The 22,542-nt window shown below is 28.4% G+C and overlaps 2 protein-coding genes and 1 pseudogene across 6 annotated transcripts in view; 2 read left to right on the top strand and 1 right to left on the bottom strand.

Moving 5' to 3' along the window:
- The first annotated feature begins 1,978 nt into the window (after nt 1-1,978).
- LOC145188765 (uncharacterized) lies at nt 1,979-11,951 on the top strand. Its single transcript, XM_090088298.1, has 4 exons — nt 1,979-2,136; nt 8,020-8,185; nt 9,810-9,920; nt 10,899-11,951. Exons 1-4 carry the CDS (start codon nt 2,064-2,066, stop codon nt 11,143-11,145), a joined length of 597 nt encoding a protein of 198 aa, XP_089944424.1. The 5' UTR covers nt 1,979-2,063; the 3' UTR covers nt 11,146-11,951.
- On the bottom strand, nt 6,233-6,877 carry LOC149888729 (uncharacterized; annotated as a pseudogene).
- The window catches only part of LOC145188755 (nucleolar protein 14-like), a 37,107-nt gene continuing 26,306 nt past the window's right edge, over nt 11,742-22,542 (top strand). For all 5 annotated transcript variants that reach the window (XR_016452772.1, XR_016452771.1, XM_090088293.1 and 2 more), the window contains exons 1-8: nt 11,742-11,951; nt 12,054-12,095; nt 12,172-12,264; nt 13,441-13,579; nt 13,683-13,741; nt 14,925-14,993; nt 15,722-15,814; nt 16,743-16,826. Coding sequence is in view for 3 of the 5 variants with exons in the window: in XM_090088293.1 (XP_089944419.1) it covers nt 11,769-11,951; nt 12,054-12,095; nt 12,172-12,264; nt 13,441-13,579; nt 13,683-13,741; nt 14,925-14,993; nt 15,722-15,814; nt 16,743-16,826 (762 nt within the window). In the remaining 2 variants the exon portion in view is untranslated. The remainder of the gene's footprint in view (nt 11,952-12,053; nt 12,096-12,171; nt 12,265-13,440; nt 13,580-13,682; nt 13,742-14,924; nt 14,994-15,721; nt 15,815-16,742; nt 16,827-22,542) is intronic.

The raw sequence follows: 22,542 nt of genomic DNA, 5'->3' as shown, positions 1-22,542 counted from the left end.
TAAAAAAAAATGTTATATCAGAATTTTTAAAAATCCCTATAGAGAAATAAAAAGCCGCAAACTTCTCCACTTCTTTACACCGTTTGATTTGACACATTTACTTTTCTCCCACTTCTTTACACCATTTGATTTGACACATTTACTTTTCTTCCACTTCTTTAACCCATTTGATTTGACTTATATGCTATTTTATTTAACTACTAAATTTGTAATAGTAGAAAGTATTTTTGAGACGCGTTTCTATAAGTTACTGTTTAAAAAATTACTATTATTCGATCTTATCATGAAACTTTTTCCAATTCATTTTCTTTAAGTTAAATCTAAATAGAAAGACTTTGTTTTTAAAATTATAACGATAGGGGACTTCTTTTATAGCTTCACATATTTTAGTAATTTTAGTTTATCCTCTTATTTCAATCTCAGTTTTGATATTTTATCTAATACTTCAAATACAAAAGATAAAAGAAGTGTAGCTCTACAGATAATTATTTATCGCAATGTTGTACATTTAAACAGAATTAAACAGTAATGTTTTTTCTTGTTAACAGGGATATGATTTCATCAACAGACAAAACAGCGAGATATCTTGAATGGATGGACTGAATGAAAAATGGTCAAACAGTTCTTGTAGAATATTTCTATAGGAGCAATCTTGTGCTCTGTAAGCTGATTGCTTCAAGAGCACGAAATTAGTACAACCTTAGCAGAAATGCACCTACCTAAAGCATCCCAGTCATGATGTATTGGATTAAAATCCGATCAACTGACAGATTACTCCATTTTTTCAATACCTTCTTTCTCAAACCATTGTTCTACCATATTTACAAGGCCTGAATGAGCATTGTCATTCATAAAATAAATTCAGGGGCAATTATAGAAGGATATCTATGAACTAATGGGTTTTACAATCTCATTGTGATTCCTATAGGCTGCTAATGAACTATTACAAATGAAATGGAAGAAAATAGAGTCACTCCCAACTTGATATTGGAGTTTTTTATATTGCTCTAATTTCAGTGTTCTTGTGTCCAAACTCTTCGTAGTCTCCTGTGAATTACAGTAATCGGAACACAAAAAATTGGTTTTCGAGGATGTAAACTCATTGCATGAAGACAATTTCGTACTGTCTGTGTCAATACTAAAGTTGTGTTGACACACTTGAGCGAAAACATACTACGTTTGTCCAGCTTTCTAATCTACCAATAGCTCACAAGGCCTCGGAATCCGGCATATCACTTGCGCTGCCATTTTAAAAATAATTGATCTGCCATAACAAAGTTAGAGGATTTAAACAATTTCATAAAGCATACTTTGTGCAACGAATACTACTTCATATGTAAAATATGTATCAAATTTATAAATACCCAGTAAAAAAATGATATCCCTTAAGTGTTTTAAACAGTGAAATTGTACAGGTTGCTAATCGCATTTTACATGAAGCTGTCAAACCCTCTATTAAAATTTTAACGACCTGACCTTACGAAACGATAAAATTTTACATGAGCTAAAAAAAGTTATCTTGGTCAAAATTCGGACGGACCTCATTCACGCTTATGCCATAGTAATTACCTAATTTTGATGAAACTGAAATGATTCCTTTATTTTGATTTTAGATTATAGGGTTTTTTAAATATAATTTTTATTTTAAAAATCCATTTCAGTAATTTTTATTAGTTTGAAAATATAGCTTAATACCCTAGTTTTGAAAGTTTATACCTACCTAATAGAAAAAAAAAAAAAAAAAAAAAAAAAAAATTACGTGCAGTAAATATAACTTTATAGAAGATATATTTCTAAATATAGCATCTGATTATTCTCCAACTAAATAAATAGAGTTTATATGCAATTATTAGTAATATTTAAATCAAGCTCCTCTTGTAACATTCACAATTCTGTTTTTTAAACAATTTATTTTAAATAGTTTGTACAAATTTTCATTAAAACTCTGAAGAATACCTAATTGCAAATTTTTTAAGGTGAAAGGTTTATAAGCTTAAAGTTTTTATGATTTGTTTTTTGTTAAATCTTGTTTAAAGCATAATCATGGTTTGATTACTATAAAGATGGATACTGGTAGTGAGACACGCAATCTGTTTGATGGCACTAACAAAATGATGTCTATTCCTGAGAGAATTGGTTAGTGTAATTTGTTGGTACAAATTTTTGTAAAAAGTGATAATAAGAGTATTTTAGTTGTATTTGTAATTTAATAGTAATAATGAATTAAACATTAAATTATCTAGCCAGTTAACCAATCTATATTAATTAGCCAGCTATTAAATAATTTTCAATAAATAATTTAGCCATATAACTAATTATTACTATATATATATATAATTATTACTAATTATATATATGTATATATATATATATATATATATATATATATATATATATATATATATATATATATATATATATATATATATATATATATATATATATATATATATATATATGGGTCAAGGTTAATACAGTAGAGTCACATTTTCACTACAGATAATACAGCAGAGTTATATTTTCACTTTTGAAGTTACTGTGCTTGTTTCATATTTTCTTTTAAAGTGTATCTTGATTGATAATTCAATTTAAACTTCTGTTACCATTTCAAATATTAAAAAGAAAAAACCAGTTACAATGGAAAAACTGACATAATCCAATGTTTGTAACAAAGAAAAAGCATATAGTCTTGAAATCTGTAGTCAAATGATCTTGAGATACACTTATTACCTTCAAAAATTAAAATAACTTAATAAAGATACAAATAGTGAGAAAAAGAAAAGTTAAAGGAAAGTCATAAAACAGGTCCAAAATATAACTGCAACAGAATTTAATGTTTTGAAGTTATTAATGATAATCATTTCAATAGCAAGCAAAGAAATTCAAGATTTTTCTCTAGCTAGGCTTAAAATGATTACTAACAAAAAGAAGAAGACTACATGAATGTAAACCAGCAGAGAAAACAGTTTTGGCTGCCAATATAAATTGTTTGTTTTAAAGTCTTTCTTTTTATATTTGGAATCAAAAAAGCTACAGTGGAAAGAAAGAAAGTATATCTACTAAAGGTACAGTGCTTTTAGTATATAGAAGTATAATTTTGATAGTTGAAAATAATTCATTTTTTAAGTTAAAGTTCTTATTAAGTTTTTAACTAATATAAACTTAACAACATAATTTTAGGTGGGCCACCAAATGGTGTGATAGGAAGATATTATATGAGGCCACAAAAGATTACAAATTACCTTAAAAAAAAAGAGATAATAATAAAAAAATTATATTTCATCTTTTAGAGGAAGGTAGCCTCAATTTTTTCAAGAGAAAAAATGATGTATTTAGTTACCTGAAGAACTGAATATGAATAAAATATTTAACATAATTATGATTCCCTTCCAAATTATGATTCCCATCTATGAAATTTTGTAACTTTCTCCCTGAGAGCCATTTTTTAGATAAAAATTTATTTTGCAAACGAATATGTCTTAATAAATGACCTTTCTTACTTTTATGTTTTCTTCTTTTTAGATTTGGAAATCCCATCAAGGTTTCTGGGAGTTCTTCACAGAAGTTTTAAAAAAAAATTTCATGTCTTTCTTGATGGCTACATTTCAAATTAAATTGTTGGAGTCAAATTGCCTTTGAATTGGCAAGTTTTCTTCCACAATGTAAGAATGGTAAAGCTTATTACAAATCTATAATTGAAAGTGAATTGATGATTCAAGAAGTTTTCACAATTTAGCAAAAAGCATGAATTCCTACTACAAGAACTGATCACTGTATTGAGAAGTTACTAAAACTGCATAATGAATGAAAAGGCTTACAAAAAAATTTGATGAGAGATATAGGCAAAGAGAAAGAAAAAGAGATACCTTTGTAGAAAATATGGATGATTTGTTTGACATAGCTTATTCAAAAGCTTTTAAACCCATGAATGATAAAGAGGATAAGAATTTCTTAATCCTTCAGCACCAAAAAGAAAGACCATAAACTAAAGTTCAAGAAAGAAAGAGTGCTGAGCGTGCTGCAATAGAAACTTCTAGGAAAAAAAAAAGTACTTATAAAGAAATTGAGTAGTGTTTTGATAATCATGAGCTTTCTACATCAAAAGCTGATAATTCAGCATCAAGCAGTAAAGACAATCGTAGTGATGACAACAGTGAAAGTTCACCTGTCATTGCTAAGCAGTAGCAGGAGCAGAAAAAAGTATTAACAGCATGTAGTACAATACCATTTTTCACTCCCTGTTTTGCACAAGTTTTGATAGATGAAAAGCTATTTACTGAAATGTGGTTTATATGTTAACTGCTGCTACAGAAGCTTTTTGTTGTGATAATGAAAAACTGGTTAAAAACTGCTCTTATTTTCAATACCTTATAAAAATGCAAATATTGAGCAAAAGTTCTACCTAAATGATTGTCGAGAGTTATTGCTACACAGGAATGGAAAGCTGCCCCCAGCACTTAATAGTGTTGAATAGTAACTTTTTAAGGCAAGGAGTGATTGTTGAGAGTCCCTGAAATTGAAACATCTTCAGGTGAAGAGCAAGCTATAAGTTGTTATGGTTGCTTTTGAAGCAGAGGAGAAGTGAGATTTAACCGACAAAATTTTGCAATTTGCTGTGATAAAACAGCAAACAACAGTTTGAGTAAATAGTGCCTGCGCAAACCTAGAAAAGTTGTTTAGTTGTGTCCCTACCTTGCCTTAATCACATTTTAGAGTTAATTTTTAGGAGCCGTTTTGAATAACTGATGGATACAACTTCTTCACGGGGTCTTTCAAAAGATTTACAGAATCCTGGAAAGATTTTACAAGAACATTTATGTAACTGGTAGTAATGGAGTGCCTGATGATGTCTACTCTTGCATTCTTAGATTAGTTAAACACTAACTTTCAACTCAAAAACAGCAGAAAGATGATTCCCAGAATATCATTTTATATACCGGAATGACGAAGAGAATTTAGGGATTTAAGATATATCTATTTTAAATTCAATTTTAGTTATCTCATATGGAAAAGAACTCTTTAAGAGAAATTGCTGCAGAATGTAAAATGTACCCAACTACTAAATCCTGTCTTATGGAACAGTATTCTTGAATGTTCATTTCATTATGTTTTGATTTTAATGACATTGTTGTACATGAAAATGATTTTGCATTATAACTTTTTGGTGTAGAAAATAAGAACATGGTCAATATAGACAAGAGTATTTCAGATTTGAACAGAATTAAGCAGTTGTTCAATTGAGCTGAAATTTTGCATAGTCCTATTTGGTTGATTGGAACAGGATTAGAAGTTGGGAGGTGCTACATTTTCGACTTTACTCGATGAAGACTCATGCAAAAGCCAAGAAAAGTTGGCGGAATCATTGCATGTGACTCAGCCAGCCATTTCCAAGTGTCTTAAAGCCTGGGAATGGTTCAGAAGCAAGGGTGTTATACAAGTGAAAGCGGAGGGATTTTGAATTGCATTTGTTTGATTGTGAACAGTTGCTTCAAAGGCAATGATAGAAGGGATTTTGGCACGGTGTTGTGACTGGGAATGAAAAATGGGTTCACTTTGATAATCCCAAATGTAGAATATCATGGGGTTTGCCTGGCCATGCTTCCACATCAACAGCCAGACCCAATATTCATGGCTCCAAGGTTATGTTCTGTTTTTGGTTGAACCAGCTCGATGTAGTGTACTGCAAGCTGCTAAAACTGAGTGAAAACTTTTCAGGCGAACAATATCAAACTCAAATGGTATGTTTTAGACAGGAACTGAAGTAAAAATGGTCACAATATGAGAAAAAGCATGATAAAGTGATTTTCCTGCATAAAAATGCTCACCCCATGTGATGCAACTGGTGAAAACATTCTTGGAAATGCTGAAATGGGAAGTTCTTCCACACTCACCATAATTTTCTGACATTGCTCCATCTGGCTATCACCTTTTCTGATCATTGGCACATGGTCTGACTGATCAGCATTTTGGCTCTTACAATGAAAAGAAAAATTGGGTTGATTCATGGATCATCTTAATGGATGATGAGTTCTTTTGATGCTGGACTCTTGCTGCTGGATAGATGTAAAATAATAATGGCCAGCAATGGACAATACTTTGAATCATAAATGTACTACAGTACAATCTCTCTAATTCAAGTCTCCTTAATTTGAAAACCTGTTTCCAAGGCACTTCAGAGTCGTTGAACAAAATTTCACATATGCAAAATGTTTGATCCATACCGTTATTTTCTTTAATTATTCAACAGATGTATGGTGTGCTCCACAATAGGGGCATTGTTAGAAGTTTTCTGTTCTTGATTAGTCACTGCTATATAATATTCATTTGTAAAAATGTGGCAATTAAAAAGATGAATTCCTGATTTACGGAATCCACTTTCAGCTTTACTCACTGAAGCAGCCTCATCATAAGCACTCCTAAAAAGACTTCCAAATTCAGCCTCTGTTACTGGTCTACCAGGATGTTGGTGATGCCATGTCTGTACAAACTGAATTGTATTGTGATCTTAGTGATTTAAAAAATGAGATATCTAGAGGCTGCAATTTATGGGTACAATGGCTTGGAAGGCCTAATACAATCACATTGTTTGTACATGCTTTTAATATTACTTTTATAGTTTTTACATGGCTGTCATGACCATCTAGTATTAGTAAAGTTGATGTATTGGAATTTGATGGTTATGTAAATTGTAAGAAGTGGTCAAACCAGATATCAAACAGTTCTTTGTTTATCTAAACTTTTTTTTGTTGCAACACCAAGTGCTCCTTGGGGTGCTTGATCCATAAAAGATCCTTTCATGTGTGCAGATACATGGAAAAATAATCATGGGATGTACATACATTCTATCAGCATTTACACAACATAACACTGTAATCATTTTGCCTTTTTCAAGATTCGTTATTGCTCCTACTGATCTCTTTCCTCTCTAATCTTGCCAATTGTATGACAAACTGAGAACTCACTTTCAAATGCATTAAAAATGTGACTTAGTGGAATTGCAATTGGACCATATTAAGTAGTATTGACTCATAAAAAAAAATTATTTCTTTCTTTTAAACCCTGATGCACGTGCCATGGAAGTTAGTTTTGATTTTCTCAAGGATAAATTAGAGTCAGATTTTTAAAATGAATGTACCCAATCCTCTCTGGCACATTGCCTTTTTTTTGTTAAACTTATTTGGAATACAATTTACCTCACCAAAACGATATACATGATACTATTTTTCCATTTCAATATTAATGCTAAACTAGTTCAGATTCTTGAAAAGAGTTTAGTGTTCTTGGTTGACCAAATCTTTTATTTAAATCAGCCCCATTTTGAACTTTATCTAGGTAACGTCTCAATGTCTGTCTTGGTATTCCAAATAATTCTACTGCATACTTCTAACTTCTTTCAATTAATTGGTTATATATATATATATATATAAATATATATATATATATAAATATATATATAAATATATATATATATATATATATATATATATATATATATATATATATATATATATATATATATATATATATATATATGGGGTAAGTTGGGGTATTATGAGCATCTAGGTAATATGAGCAGAAGTTGTTTATAAGGGTGTTATACAAGTGAAAGCCGAGGGATTTCTCAATTGTATTGTATGTGCCTGCAATAAAGTATGTAATGTGTGTGCACAACAACACTAATCTACCTGAACTAAACATAGGCCTGTGACCAGCATATGAGTTTTGTACTAACAATAAGTTAGTATTTTCTACTAAAATTATAGTAATTGCATTTTGACAGCAAGTATATGAAAATAAACTCTGTGCTCAGTCACTCCACATACTAAAAACAGCTTAATTTGTTGAAAAATAGTTAAAATCCCAAAAATATGAATAACACTTGTATGTCTGCTTTATTTATTTTCTGAAAGTGTTCAAAAAATGCAAAAATTAGTTATAAAATTATATTATCTATATAAATTATTATAAATATTATAAGTATTGCTATATATGAATTATTGTAAATGAATTATTATTCAGTTTTATCTGCTGGCTATGATGGAAATGATAATGAAGATGAAGCCAGATCAAAGTATCGTATAACATTTGATGAACCACCAATTGTTAATCCAGATGAAGTAATGGCTGGAATGCATACTCCCCCATCTGTCTTGACTATTGATCATAGCTCAGGGATATATAAACGGTTAGTTTTGTATTTCAGGTTCTTATATAATCAAGTACTAGTTGATAGCTTGATTTTATTTTTAGTTGGCTTTATAAGCAAAAAGTTTTCTTTTTTTAAAAAAAATTAATGATTTTTTTTTTTTTTGATAAGTAGATGTTTTAATCAGTTTATATGTAAAAGTTCTTTTGCTTTTACTCATTTTATGTTTTTGACTTAATTCATTACTGAACTTAATTCACTACTGAGGAAAACCAAGTTTTACCATTTGTTTAAAAAATCAATTTCAGTACCATATCTTCCATTTATTTATTAGGGGCATTTTTATATTAAAAATTTTATCATGCCAACATATGTTTGGGTAAATAAAAAATTTTTTGGTTAAAATAAAAAAATTTTGGGTTAATAAGAAATTTTAAAACAAGCATGTTCAAGAAAATTTATCGTATTTAATGGACAGCTATTTTAACATCAAAACTTAAATTTTCACTTTCAACTTTAACCAAATTACTTAAGGATTTAAAAGTATGCATCTGCTATTTGTGACTAATGTCTGAGAGTTTGATATTATCATGCAATTAGTTAAAATACAACTTTGATCTATTCAAATGCGGAAAACTTAAATATACTTTGTATGTGGAAAATAAAATATTAAGCTTTTAAGACTCATTTTTAAGTTGAAACTTTGTGAGCTTCTTAACTGCAACTTTTTGAGCCTCAGCAGTAACTTTGTAAGCTACCCCAGCAGTAACTTTGTGAGCTACCCCAGCAGTAACTTTGTGAGCTACTCCAGTAGTAACTTGGTGAGCTACCCCAGCAGTAACTTTGTGAGCTACCCCAGTAGTAACTTTGTGAGCTACCCCAGCAGTAAATTTGTAAGTTACCTCAGCTGTAACTTTAACTATCAAACAGAACAAGCATTATGCAAGGGCACTCAAAAAAAAAAAATCCTGTCACAGAATGTTTAATTTTTTACTTCTCAGTGTGGAAAAAAATAGAATGATATACCCCAATTTCAAAGTAGCTTCAATCAGTACTTGATTTTTTTAGATCATTTAAAAATTTTCAGCTCTAAAGTAAGCACCAAGATATAAAATACATAATAATAAAAAAAGAAATAAGAAGCTCTAATGCATAACTAAATATATAGTATTTTAAAGAAATAAAAAAAATGATAATATCTAAGAAATAAAATTTTCAAGAAGTAATAATTTCCGATAGAAACCAGATTTAGTTCAACAAGATATAAATTTGGTATGGCATGTTTGACCCAATTCCCAACTTTGAATAATAAAAAATACTTTCTAGTAGAAATAAAAAATCACCTAATGACTTATGTTGGTCCAATAGGCTTGTTTAGTTTAATCTTTTCAGAAATCTGAAGTTTATATAAAAATTCTTATTATTCTTTGATTTATTTTTAAAGTTAACTGTCAAAAAAATAATTTTGTGAAGATTGTAATTTTTAGAAAAATTCTCAAATTTAAATTCAAATTCTCATTTTCTTTAACAAAAGTTATTATTTAAGGATAAATTCTCATTATTTGTATTTATCTGATTTGTATTTATTTATTTTTTTTTATTTAGTTTTAATTTGGTTTGTTATTATTACATCACTTTTATTATTAGTACTTTTTTACTTAAGAAATTCCCCTAATTGGCATCAAGAGGGTGATGGAGCAGATGTAAATGACAGTGAAAGTTCTTTATTCCAGTCTACTCAAGATAAATTTGATCCTGAGGATGACTATTCTAGGTAAAATGTTTTGGCATTTAAAAGCCTTTATTATTGAAAAGTTTTTAAATGCCAAAAAAAGTACTATTAAAGTATAAACATTCCTATTGTCTCTTGCTCTGTTTGATCTGTTCTAACTAAATATAAAAAAAATAAAAAAATTTTTTCTAACTAAATATAAAGAAAAAAACATTCTCAGCTGAGGGGAAAGTTACCAAAAATATTTTTTCATTGGCCAATTCAGCTTATGCTTAACACCATTTTAGATTTTGATGATTTATGGCACATAAGCTTCGCTCCAAATTTTAGTGCCTAATTCCATATGCCTTCAGAGATATCAATACTCTATTTCAATCCCTTTGTTGACCTTTTATTTCAGCACCATTTGTTTTTTTAAGCATATTGTATCACACAATTAGTTTTAATTTACGTAAACCTGTATTTACAAAGTTTTGATGTTATTATCTTTTCTTTTTCGATTCTTTAAATTAAATGGTTCATGGCAAGTTATGTGAATTGTGGAGTAATGCTTTAAATTGATACATTTGTGGTATAGATAAATCATTTTATCATTATCAATTTTTTTCTACATCATTAAGATTGAAACTTTCTTTAGTTTTCACATAATTGATTATGACAAGTTTATTTATTTTTTAAAGTAGAACACCTTTTTTTATCATTCATAATGTGTTTTTTTTTTTAGTTAATTATTATTATTATTTGAAACTTCATAAATAGGCAATAATTTTTTTAAGTTAATAATTATTTGAAACTTCATAAATAGGCAATAATTATTTTTAGTTAATAGGATAGTGAAATTGTTGAAGTTGTTTGATTGAAGTTTCAAAGAAAATTATAGAGATTTTTCAACTTATTTCTGTTATCTACAATTAGTTTTGTTTCTTTAGAATGAATGGAAAGTGAAACACTGAAATTTAGGAAATAGTAAAACAAGCTTCAATCATTCAAGTTTCATATTTTTTTATAATTGATTTTTAGCATTGTATCTCCTAAACGATCAATTATGATAGCTGGGCAAGAAGACTACTATAACCATACAAACTCATTTGATGATATGCAGACTATGCAGCAGTATTATGCAAGCATGCAGCGTCGATTAGGAATTCTCGAAAATGAACTGGAATATCAAAATCGTCTTTCTAATGTTTGGAAGTATTTGCTTCTAACATTGACAATAATTAACCCAATTATTATAAATTATTTATTTTTTAATCGCAGGCGTTAAAGTTTTTTATTTTTATTTTTAGTGAAGGAGAAAAGATGTGTAAATTTCCTTTTAGATTTATTAATTAAAACATAAGATAATATTATGATAAATAAAGAATCAGGAAAAAATTACAAAGAAACTAAAAGATTGCTTTAGTTTATTGCACAAAATGTTTTTTCATTTTATTGTTCTCAAAACAGCTGTAAGAAACTTTTTGTTTTTATTTGTATTTTATTTTTTAATTCATAGAACACTTGTCATTGCTTATTATTCTCAATACCTTTCTTAGAATTTATAATTTAATAATTACTGCTGTGAGTTCATCCTTATATGTTGTTAAAATTATCATTGCTGCTACTATAATTTTATTTATGGTAGCTTTAATATTAAATTGCTACTGCAATAAATATTCAATGACCATTTTTATCCAAAAAGAGTTTACTTTTACTGTACAAATAACAGTTCTACATTTTTCTGATTAAAGTTTTCAAGACAGCTTAAAGTAATTTATTTTTGTTCAATTTGGTATTTTAGACAAACTTGATGTACAAATCATTATAATTTCATTTTGTTATAATTGCGTTATAGCAATTATATTTCCCATAACAATTTGTATTTAATGTTTTTTTACAAAGTAAAAAATGGTCAAAAACAAAAGTTTTATAGTGGAGAATCGTAGAAAGAAAAAGCTGTCTTCCATTCCTGTTGTAAAACGCAATCCTTTTGAAATTCATGTGAACAAGTTAAAACATGATGTCATTGGAAAAAAAATAAAAACAGATAAAGGATTACCTGGATTATCTCGATCAAAAGCAAATGAAAAGGTTTTTTTAAAGAACTTTCAAGTTTTTGCATTCAAGAACTGTGAACATAATCTTTTTAGTTTTTAAAATTTTTTAATTTTTTTAAATTATTTTTTGTTTTAGAGGAAAAAAACTTTACTCAAAGAATACAAACAAAGAAATAAGGTAGTTTTTTTCTTTGTGTTGAAGTTTGTGGAAGCCAGCTCTGATTTTATTTTAATTTTATCTTTATTTTCAAAAGGCAAATGTGATCATTGATCGGCGGTTTGGTGAGTTTGATGAATCAATATCTGCTGAAGATAAAATGTTGAAAAGATTTACGCTTGAAAAACAAGTTTGTTAAATTTTGTAACTTTTCTAAATGGTATTTTTTTTCTAAATGGTATTTTTTGCTTTTGAAAAATAGGAATACTATATATATAAGTATTTATAAGTGAATATAAAAGTATTTAGACCATTATTTAAAAAATGGTCTAAAATGGCTATTCTTTTATAGTTTGCTTTAAGCAACGTTAAAATTGTTGTTAAAATAATCCCAATAACAAGAAAATAAAATCTGTATGAGGCCTCCTTCTTTGAAACTGTGAGTGTTTAGATTTATTTGTATTCCTTTTCAATTTGCTTAATTGGATTTTTCTTAACTCATGAAGGGTAATAACTATATTTTCATTTAAAAAGATAAGTAAAATATTAAAAAGCTCTAAAAAAGTAAGTTTACACTTTACTTTAAAGATGTTAATTAGTAAACGTATGTTTAAAATTTGAAGGTGAAGAACAGCTGGTTGTTATTTATTAAGTTAATGTCAAAAAAATGTATGTATAAACTTGATGAAGAATTTAAAAATTTGAGTAGATATTTTGCATTCTCTTTAAATTTAAAAATATTTTTATATATATTCCTTTTAAAGAAAGTTTTTTTCTTTTCTAAAAAGAGTTTATATATATATATATATATATATATATATATATATATATATATATATATATATATATATATATATATATATATATATATATATATTCCTTTAAAAAATTTATTTTAACTTCTTAGATTTTTCTAAATAATCCCAAGATAAAAATATTTAAAAAATGAGCTGAATTTTTTTTTCTTAGTTTCTCTATGAAAAAGTTATCTCTATTTTTTTTTTTTTTTTTTAAATTTATTTATTTAAGTAATTAATATTATCTATTTTAAAATTAAGGATCAAATGTAAGTGTTTTTAATTTTATTATTAGACCAAGAACAATTTTAAGGACAAATGTTTTTATTTACTAACAAAAAAAACCCTTTTTTAAAATAGTTTTTATTTAGTAACATTAAATAATCAAGTTAGTCTCAATTAATTCTCAACATTTTTAAAAAAGCGTTAAATTTAAGTTGATGATAATTCAAGTTTAACATTTGGTATTAATATTGTTAAATAAAAACAAACATTTATATTAGAAATTTGTCTCAATAATATGTTAAATTTAAGTTAATGCTTTGTAATATTACATATCTGGTTCACAGCGTCATCATGAAAAGTCAAGTCTTTACAACCTTGGTGATGATGAAGAGGACTTAACCCATTATGGTCAGAAACTTGCTGATATAGAAACATTCGATGATGCAGGATTAAAATTGTTTGATGAAAATGATGAGGAAGATGGTAAAATTTAAATTATTGGAGATGTTACAATTTTTTACAATTTTAGCTCCTGGTAATAATTTTAGCTCCTGGTAATAATTTTTGTTTTCTTTTTTTTTTGTAGTGCATGAACATTTCGGTGGATTTCTTACTAAAAAATCACCTAATGAGCAAAGTCACAAGGTTTCACAAGAAGTGTCTGATACTTGATTTTTAAACCAGTTTTTTATATAATGGGTGGCAAAAAAGTTGAGACAAAATTTAAGATTAAATGTCTCAAAAGCTAAGAAAAGAAAAAACAAATGGTTTTTTGCATTTTGTAAAATATTTAGTTATTTTTTAGTTTTCACTTTCTTAAATAATGAAAAACACCATGCTCTGCTGTATTATTTAATTTTGCCTTGATTCCCTTCATTATGAACTTATGAACAAATGGAATAAGTCTTTTCAACATTCCTCAAAATATAGCTCAGATTTAATGGAGCATGAGTTGGTTTTAAGAATAAGTGGAATCAATATACCTGCAATTGAAATTGCTACCCATATGAGAACTTTTGAAGGGAATTTTTCTTTTACTGCATATTTGATATTTTCTGGACATATATCGATGTTATCAGTGGAAAATCCTGCATTTCCCAGCATTTCCATACCATTAATTAAGAAATATTTTTGGTTTTTAATCACTATATCTTTTTTTTTCCATAAAAGTGGTTTACCATTTTTAACTCAATTTTTTAGCTCTCAAAACTTGATCATCACTGTATTTTGGAGTTTTTGTTCGTTTATGGTAAGAGATTTGCATTTTTAATAATTGGTATCAAAATATCTTGATGGCTTTTTCCAAATATCTGGCCCAATTTTTGTTGACTTACTCCATATCTATTGTTAACTAGTCGCTTGAGTTGTACTTGCTTAGTTGGTGTCCATGAAGATGTTCGTCTAGTTTTTTTCTTGTGTTTAATTGGTTGATCAGTGTGCAACTTATTGAAGACCTTATACAAATTTAAACATGCATATCCTTCCTTTAAAAAGTGATTGACATTTTCTGATTTTTCATTTTTGGACTTTTTACAATAAAACTTTTAACTCTTTCTAAAAGATTTTCTCTCCTAGAAAAATTTAACCTCATTTTTAAAAAATGTTTTTTTAGCTATTTTTTAGACACATAGTTGATTGTAAATTAAGTAAAACTAAACATCTTCATATCTATTTATATGAGAAAAATTAATTTAACTTTTGTCTCTAATTACTTTTTTCCCACCCATTACGCTGTATATTATTTTGAAAATGGAGAAATATTTACTAATATTTTATTAATGTATACATATTTAAAAAATATTTCAAATAGGTATTTTAATTTTTTTAGAATGATGGAAAAAAATTAACTCGACAAGAAATCATGGATGAAGTTGTTGCTAACTCAAAAAAGAAAAAGGTTAGATCAATTTTTGCTCTACTTGAATTAATTTAAAAAAATCATTACTACCTTATTGGTTGGTATTAGATAGCATTGTATGACAAATTTCCTTTGGTGATAGGTTAGGAAAATTTATCCATTAAATTTGTACAAACTGAAGTTAATTCTTTTGACATTAATTTTTGTTTTATTAAAATTAATATTACTATTATTGTATTTAGAAAAAAAAAAAAACAGTTTCCATAAAATAAACTTTTTCTGCTTTGTTTTTTAAACAAAGTTGTAATTTTTGCAATTGAGTTTGGGTCAAAGTCAAAGAAAGTAAATAAGGAAAACTCAAAAATTTCTCCTCTTATTTAAATATCAAACAACTGCATTGAATTGATCTCATGGCTTTATGGTGCTGGGTTAGTAAATGAAAGATGGATGAATTAAGAATGATGGTCCAGATAATTGGTAACATGATGTCAGAATGTTGAATAAAAAAAAAGGAAAAAATTTTAGTAAAAGTGTCAGGCATTCAGAAGTAAAACTCGCTTAAGTAGTCAATGAGTGGGCTCCAGCCAATTTGTGGTAGCAAATTTTAAGACTTTTTTTCTTGTATATCTTTTTATATTGATACTTAAAAAGCAGGTTTAAAAACAGAGGTGTTGAAGAATTCTTTAATACATTATTGAGACAATTAGTAATAAAATATACAGTAATACTACTCTTAAGTTATGTTAAGTTATCTTGTTGTTTTGTAGTTTGAGCGTCAACAAACACAAGAGCAAACATTTGAATTGACACAGAAGCTTGATTCACAGCTGAAAGATATTAGAGATTTACTTATCAAACGGGTATACTTGTTGTTTTATAAGTATATATATTTTTTATACTTCCCCTTGTAATTGCATATTTTATCTTTTTTTTTTCAAACCAACTACAGTTGTTACTGATCTTTAACTACCAAATGTACACAACCCTCAACAATTTTAATCAAATGACACCTTTCAAAGTTTTAAATTGTTTACTTATAAATAAGGAGAAAAATTGAAAAGAAAATCACTTGAAATATATGCTCTATTACTATTAAATTTTTGATATTTCTGTGTAATTCATCCCATAAAAGTTCAGTAGGGGAAAGATCGGGTGATTGGAGAGGCCTAATCATTTTTTCAATTACTTTATCATTTTTTTTATTAAATTAAATGACTCCTACAAAGCTTTGAGGAATGCTTCAGATCATTATCTTCTTAAAAAATGAATAGCCCTGTTTATCATTTGTTCACCAGCTTTTCTTTGAACAAATGTTTTTCTCTTCAAACCAAAAATCTGAAACTTTAACTAGTCAATAAAGAACACATTTCCAGTCATCAACAACCAATTGTTCATGTTTTTCACCCACTGTAGTCTTTTTTATTATTTTGGGATGATTGTTTTCAATTGACCATACTTCTAGTTTTTTCTTTCTTTTTAATATTGCACCTTGTTTTAAAAGAAGTTTTAATTTTTTTTGCAATTTGTCCAATTGAATACTTTTCTTGTCACAATGTAAATGTTGCTGATTGTGTTTCTACTGATGGTTTGCATTTTCCTTTTTATTGAAATAAAATCTAAAAAAAAAAATTAACCCTCTGATTTTCTATTTAACAAAAATAATCGCTTTTGTTGTTGCTTTAAGATTTATTCATTTTTTCATTGGGTCAAAAAAATTATACAAGTAATATTTGACAGTAAATTCTTTTTTTTTAAAATTGAAAGTGAAATGCATTTTTTTTGTTTTAGTTAGATGATCCAAAAAAAGATGAAACCAAACCTGATGATTATGACATCACTGTCAAGGAACTGATTTTTGAAGCTAAAGCGCAGGTGTTTTAAAATTTTTTAATTTTATTTTAATTGTTCAATATTTCAAGATAAAACGTATCTAAGATAAAACTTAAAAAAGATGTATGGCTAAGATTAAGTGCTTACAATCTGTCACCCCAACCATCCACTTAGCTACTCACCTCCATCTCTCTCAGATAGTGTTTTTCTGAACCAATTAGAGTCTTCAGAACAATCAAACAAAATGTTGGCAGTGATTTCTATCATTACCAATATTATTTAAAAGAAATAGTTTATAGAGATTTAATTCAATTAAAAAAATTATTTTCACAGCTCAAGCTAATGTTTTCAATATTTTCAATGAGTAATTTCTCTCGCAATAAGCTGACTTTAAGATTGTAGATGGCTTACCTATGATTTAGCACAAACCTGTCAGAATAAGCTCACTTTAAGATTGTAGATGGATTACCTATGATTTAAGATTGTAGATGGCTTACCTATGATTTAAGATTGTAGATGGCTTACCTATGATTTTTAGCACAAACAGAATGATTAACCAAGTGTTAAAAAAGGAATCCGCTCGATTGCTCCTACAGAACAGTTGCAATAAGTCAGTTGCACTATGTTCCACCTTTACTTATACCTCATTTAATGTCCCCCTTTTGGGTCAGCTGAGGAATACTCATGTTCTGGTTGGTTTTCTGGTCTTTTTCTCTTTAATTTATTCAAGCATTTGTGACCAGCTTGGAGGTACCATAAGTGCTGTCACTAAATAATTAGAAAATCAGTAAAATACAAGTTGAGGGCAAATCTTAGCTATTTTCATTCTTGATGTATTTGCTTTTTATGAACCCTGAAGTATGTTTTGCACAGTTTTTTAGATTTTTATCACTAATTATTATTCATTAACAAAAAATCATAATATAGAAAAGGTACCATAAATGGGGTATGATATTGTAAGTATGTTACCAGTCTTATTTATTTATTTTTTATTGCTGATGGGAGAATAAAGAACCAGCTTTGCTGGTATACTTGTATCTTTGCAACTTTTTAAATAAAAGTATAATAATTATTAAAGTTAAAATTATAAGTGCTATATGAAATTGTCAAATGTTAATTTTTTTAAGAGGTAATAATTATGTAACTGTGTTTTTATAGCTATTCTAAACTATTCGCTGCTATTTTGCTCAGTTGTTGTGTACTGCAGCCCTGCTGTTCACTAATGCTCACTACACATTACATTATTGAATAAAAACTCAACTTTTGTAAAATCCTACAATTGTTCCACTTTTAGTACCTTTTCTTATATTTCCTTTACCAAAGCTTAAGTTCATTATGCACAGTATGTCATAGGAATATGACTATCTTGATGCCTTGTTGTAGTGGACAGTGTTGGTGTTGTATTTTACATTATTTTTATCCAAGCTATTGTTACTTTCTACTCAAGGCTAGCTTGATTACCCCATGAAAATTTCTGTGCAAACTAGCTAAAGGTTACGTTTCAGAATTATGATAATAACTCTCATTGCCAAATTAAACTACCAACCTTGTTTGGCATCATGTACTATTGTAGTTTCTTAGGTAATGATGCTATAATGTCAAGACTTGAAGAAATTGCAAAGAAGTTGAACTCAGTCGGATTAAGCACAATTGACAATCTTCAAGATGTTATGATGGACTACTTTTGTGAAGATGATAACAACAGCAATAATGAGATTGATAATGAAGATAGCAGTGGAGAAGTTGATGCCATCCAAGTTCAAGTCCCTTTATTACCACCAGTTATTCCACCAAATAACAATGACTTTTCCAGGCCTATATTTTGGTGTAATGCTTGTAATGATGATAGTTGAACTTCATGCAACATAGATGAAAATAAAGAAAAACTGGTAACTGAGTTTATGGACAAAACTTGCTGTCACTTGAAATGTACAGAACACTTTACTAAAGAGACTGTTGTGAGTAGTCAAATCAACGCTCAAGAGCTCAATAATTTCAATCAGTCAGAGCACATTAATTTTCTGCATGTGAGTATTCTTGGCCACCTGAACTGTTGCATGGCTGTTGGTGAAGAAACTAATTATGCCACACATACAAAACATAAAATACATGAGCTACAAAGGGTTCATGGGCATTTCTTTTTTCAAGGCCAGCCTATCTCCAAAGAGTTCTATCTATTTCTACATGGTGTTAGCAACAAAGTCTATTGTAGTTTGAAGGGCGTTTTGACTACAATTGGAATTATGCCAATACCTCATAAGTGTATTTTGGCATTACCTTTGTTTAGTATTTTGTAGTAGGTCTATGTCAAGTGTTTTTTGACTTAGCAGCTTTACTCTTAATTTTTTTTGTGTTGATAGGTTGAAATAAAAGTAACTACATAGCTAAGAATTTTTTTAATGACTTTGCAAGCAGCACACAGCATTATTTCTTGTTATGGACAGAACTTTGCAATTTTACTATCAATAGCCATGTGAATGCATGGGAAAATTAATGACTTCGCAAACTAGCAGCACACAGCATTATTTCTTGTTATGGACAAAACTTTGCAATTTTACTATCAATAGCCATGTGAATGCATGGGAAAATTAATGACTTCGCAAACTAGCAGCACACAGCATTATTTCTTGTTATGGACAAAACTTTGCAATTTTACTATCAATAGCCTTGTGAATGCATGGGAAAATTATAACTTGTAACTATCTATTGTATTTTAAGTTATAACTGATTACATTATCCTACATTTTTAAAGATGTTTTTGGAAAAAATGTGTGTTCAAATAGTATTATTTGTAAATTTATTATCTTCAGAATTTGTAGGAATATTATTGTGATTTTTTTTACATTAATGCCAATGACTACAGTAAACATATTGGTACTCTTAACTCCATCCCGCACTTTTGGTACCTTTTCTCCCAGCCAGTCACATTTGATTGCCATTGTTGAGCCTTTGATGATTCCGCATTTGAAATGTTAAGCTTACTGACTAAGTGAGAGTTTCATTGGAGTTTCAATTGTTTATTGTCCTGCTATCTTAACAGACAAGCTGCAACCTTTGGCATTTCTATGTCCTCTGAAAATTCTATGCAATCTCCAAACAAAGTTCCAATTAAAACTTCCATGTTATCCAGGTCTTCATAACTGATGTCAAATCTCCCCATATGACTTCAATAAGAAATTATGGTCTTTGGTTGTGGTCTTTTCTATTATTTTTCTACGGAGATATAATTAAAGTTCAAGTATTGACTTAACATCAACTATAAATATTACATATTACATTTTTTTCCTCTTCAAGTTTTCTAAACTCTAATTAGTAAAGAAAAGTAAATGTAATATATAAGTGAAAAAGGATAGAATTAGGATACCTCTTACAAAATTTCAAAAATGGAGATGATTTTTTTTTTTTAAAAAAAAAAATATTCAGTATCACAAGTTTATTATTTTGTACACTATCAATACCAGAATCTGTTGCCAGATTGGGGGATATATATGTTTGTTTTGTAGGTTTTTTAATATGTAGCTCTATTTAACATTTACCTAAAAGGGATTTAGTGTTATCTTTTTTTCCCAAACTATAAATTTGCAGATACTTAAGCAAAATTCCAATATGCTGAAATAAATTTTTATACATGTATATACATACATAAATTACATTTACATTTACATTACATTATATTACATAACATAAATACATACATATACATTAGGGCATCCCATACTTTTCAACTTTTATTAACAAAGTCAGCCCCAAGGATTTTTTTTGCCTTTAGGTACACACACTAAGAGGTGGCATATATATATTTATCAAAGTAAAAGCAACATTTACAAAAACAGACCTTAATTTTTGCAAATATTAGTTAAAATAGAGAGGTAGGAAGCAAAATTTAAAAGGTTTAAGAGCATTTCATACAGATGGTATAAAAACGATTTTTTCAGAAAAGTTGGAGTGGTGTATAAGCCCCCTTCATATCCTATATATAGGTGCCAGGTTTTATAGATGCTTATTCTACAATAATTATTCTATAAAAATTAAAAAAACAAAAATTAAACTATTTTCTTTCTAATAGTATATTCTATAATATCTAAATATCTCCATAATAAAATCTGTTATAGGCACTAAAAATGACTAAAATGAATGCTATAATGAAGAGATGTCCTTCTTGCTATTAAAAAGAGGCATTATTGCTCTATTTTCTGATCTTGCTCAGATAAAACCATCTTTTCTCTCAAAACCAAAGACTGTTTCAGAAGCAGCATTTACCTAATCATTTAAAAACTGCTTTCATGACAGTAAATATTTCTTAAATTTTTATCAATTATGATATATTGTTAAGCATAAGGAAAATTAATTTTACTCCTTAACTGCCCTCTCTGTGTGTAAACAGAGAAATATAGAAATTCCATAGGACAATCAGGAATTTTTCTACATCACTATTGTTCATTTGACAGGTTACAGGCTTTTTTCCATGTTATAAGGTCAGTCAATGTGGTTGCATGCAAGTTTAAGTTAGGAATCTTGAATGGTCTGGGAGAGCAAGGCTTCCCATTTTCTGATGTTTTTTAGTTTCAAAAATTTTATTAACAGCAAATTTCCTTTCAAGCTTGTTTTGACTGCAAAGTTAACTTTGTAATAAGATTTTAGAATGAGAATACCATGCTGAAGATCTCATATATTTTTCAATAATTTTCTGTACATTTTCATCTTGAAGTTTTATAAGTGTAAGTTGGTTCAAGATATGTTGTGTCCTCTCTATACAACTATGCTTCAATTTGATTTGCAACCACATAGGGATGTAAACTGACACAAAACACTTAACAATTAATTCTAAGTTTTTTAGCTCATCTCCCTCTAATCCATGTTTGCATACTCACAATAAAAATTAAGAAAGAACCTTTGTTGAGCCACCTTGAATAGACTATAGTGCCTGGTTTTTGGTTTGCCAAACTTTTAGCAAGAGTTCCTGAAATTGGTATTGTTTGTAGGCATATTTCTGATCTGAAGATAATTCATTTACTATTTCTTTACAAAGTTCATATCTCTTTTACTTTGGCAATATAATATTTGTGGGTTAAAATAAATAACACAGGCCTGCAAAATGAGAGTCATAACTTCCTCTCTGGAATTTGATAGCTGATTCTAGGGTATTTTGGTGCGCTGATTATGAATATGTACTTAGTTTTTCTCTATCACCTCCAGATTTTTCAAAAAAGGCACAGATGGAAAATAGCAAAAAAACAGAAGATTTCACATAAAAAAATATATATTTAAAACAGAACATTATTTTTAACTTAAAAAACTACTAAAATATAATAACAACTTAACACTAGTCTAAATAACATTTAAATTTCATTTGTGGAACCTGGTCCTTTTCTCCTGGAAGTTTCGGTTGTGTGATTTTTGCTTATATTTCCGGTTTGGATCGTTGCGCTTCAATAACCAACAATAGTCCGCCATCATGTTGGTATTCCATCTTCCTTGATACCGGACTTCAAGCTCTTTCAAATCTTGGTAAAATCTTTCGCCTTGTTCTTCGCTAACGGCTCCTAGATTTTCTGGGAAGTAATCAATATGAGAATTTAAGAAATGAAGTTTAATGCTCATATTACAACCCATTACACCCAAATTGGAAATCATTTTGGCCACTATTTCTTTATAGTCGGAGCTTTTATTGTTCCCCAAAAATTTTGTCACCACTTCCTTAAATGACTGCCATGCTTGCAACTCGATATCATTAAGTTTTTCATCAAACTTTTCATCC

The sequence above is a fragment of the Hydra viridissima genome, unplaced genomic scaffold, assembly GCF_058129835.1.
Source record: "Hydra viridissima isolate aposymbiotic clone 2 unplaced genomic scaffold, HvirCarnegie_v1 scaffold_5, whole genome shotgun sequence".
Classification (NCBI taxonomy): Eukaryota; Metazoa; Cnidaria; class Hydrozoa; order Anthoathecata; family Hydridae; genus Hydra; species Hydra viridissima.
The sequence above is the reverse complement of the archived record's forward strand: the minus strand, read 5'-3'. Positions and strand labels throughout refer to the sequence as shown.

Coding starts and splice junctions, on each gene's coding strand:
- LOC145188765 (XM_090088298.1), top strand. CDS start 2,064: ATGGATACTGGTAGTGAGACACGCAATCTGTTTGATGGCACTAACAAA. Junction 2,137..8,019: donor GTCTATTCCTGAGAGAATTG/GTTAGTGTAATT, acceptor ATTATTATTCAG/TTTTATCTGCTGGCTATGAT. Junction 8,186..9,809: donor AGCTCAGGGATATATAAACG/GTTAGTTTTGTA, acceptor TTTTTACTTAAG/AAATTCCCCTAATTGGCATC.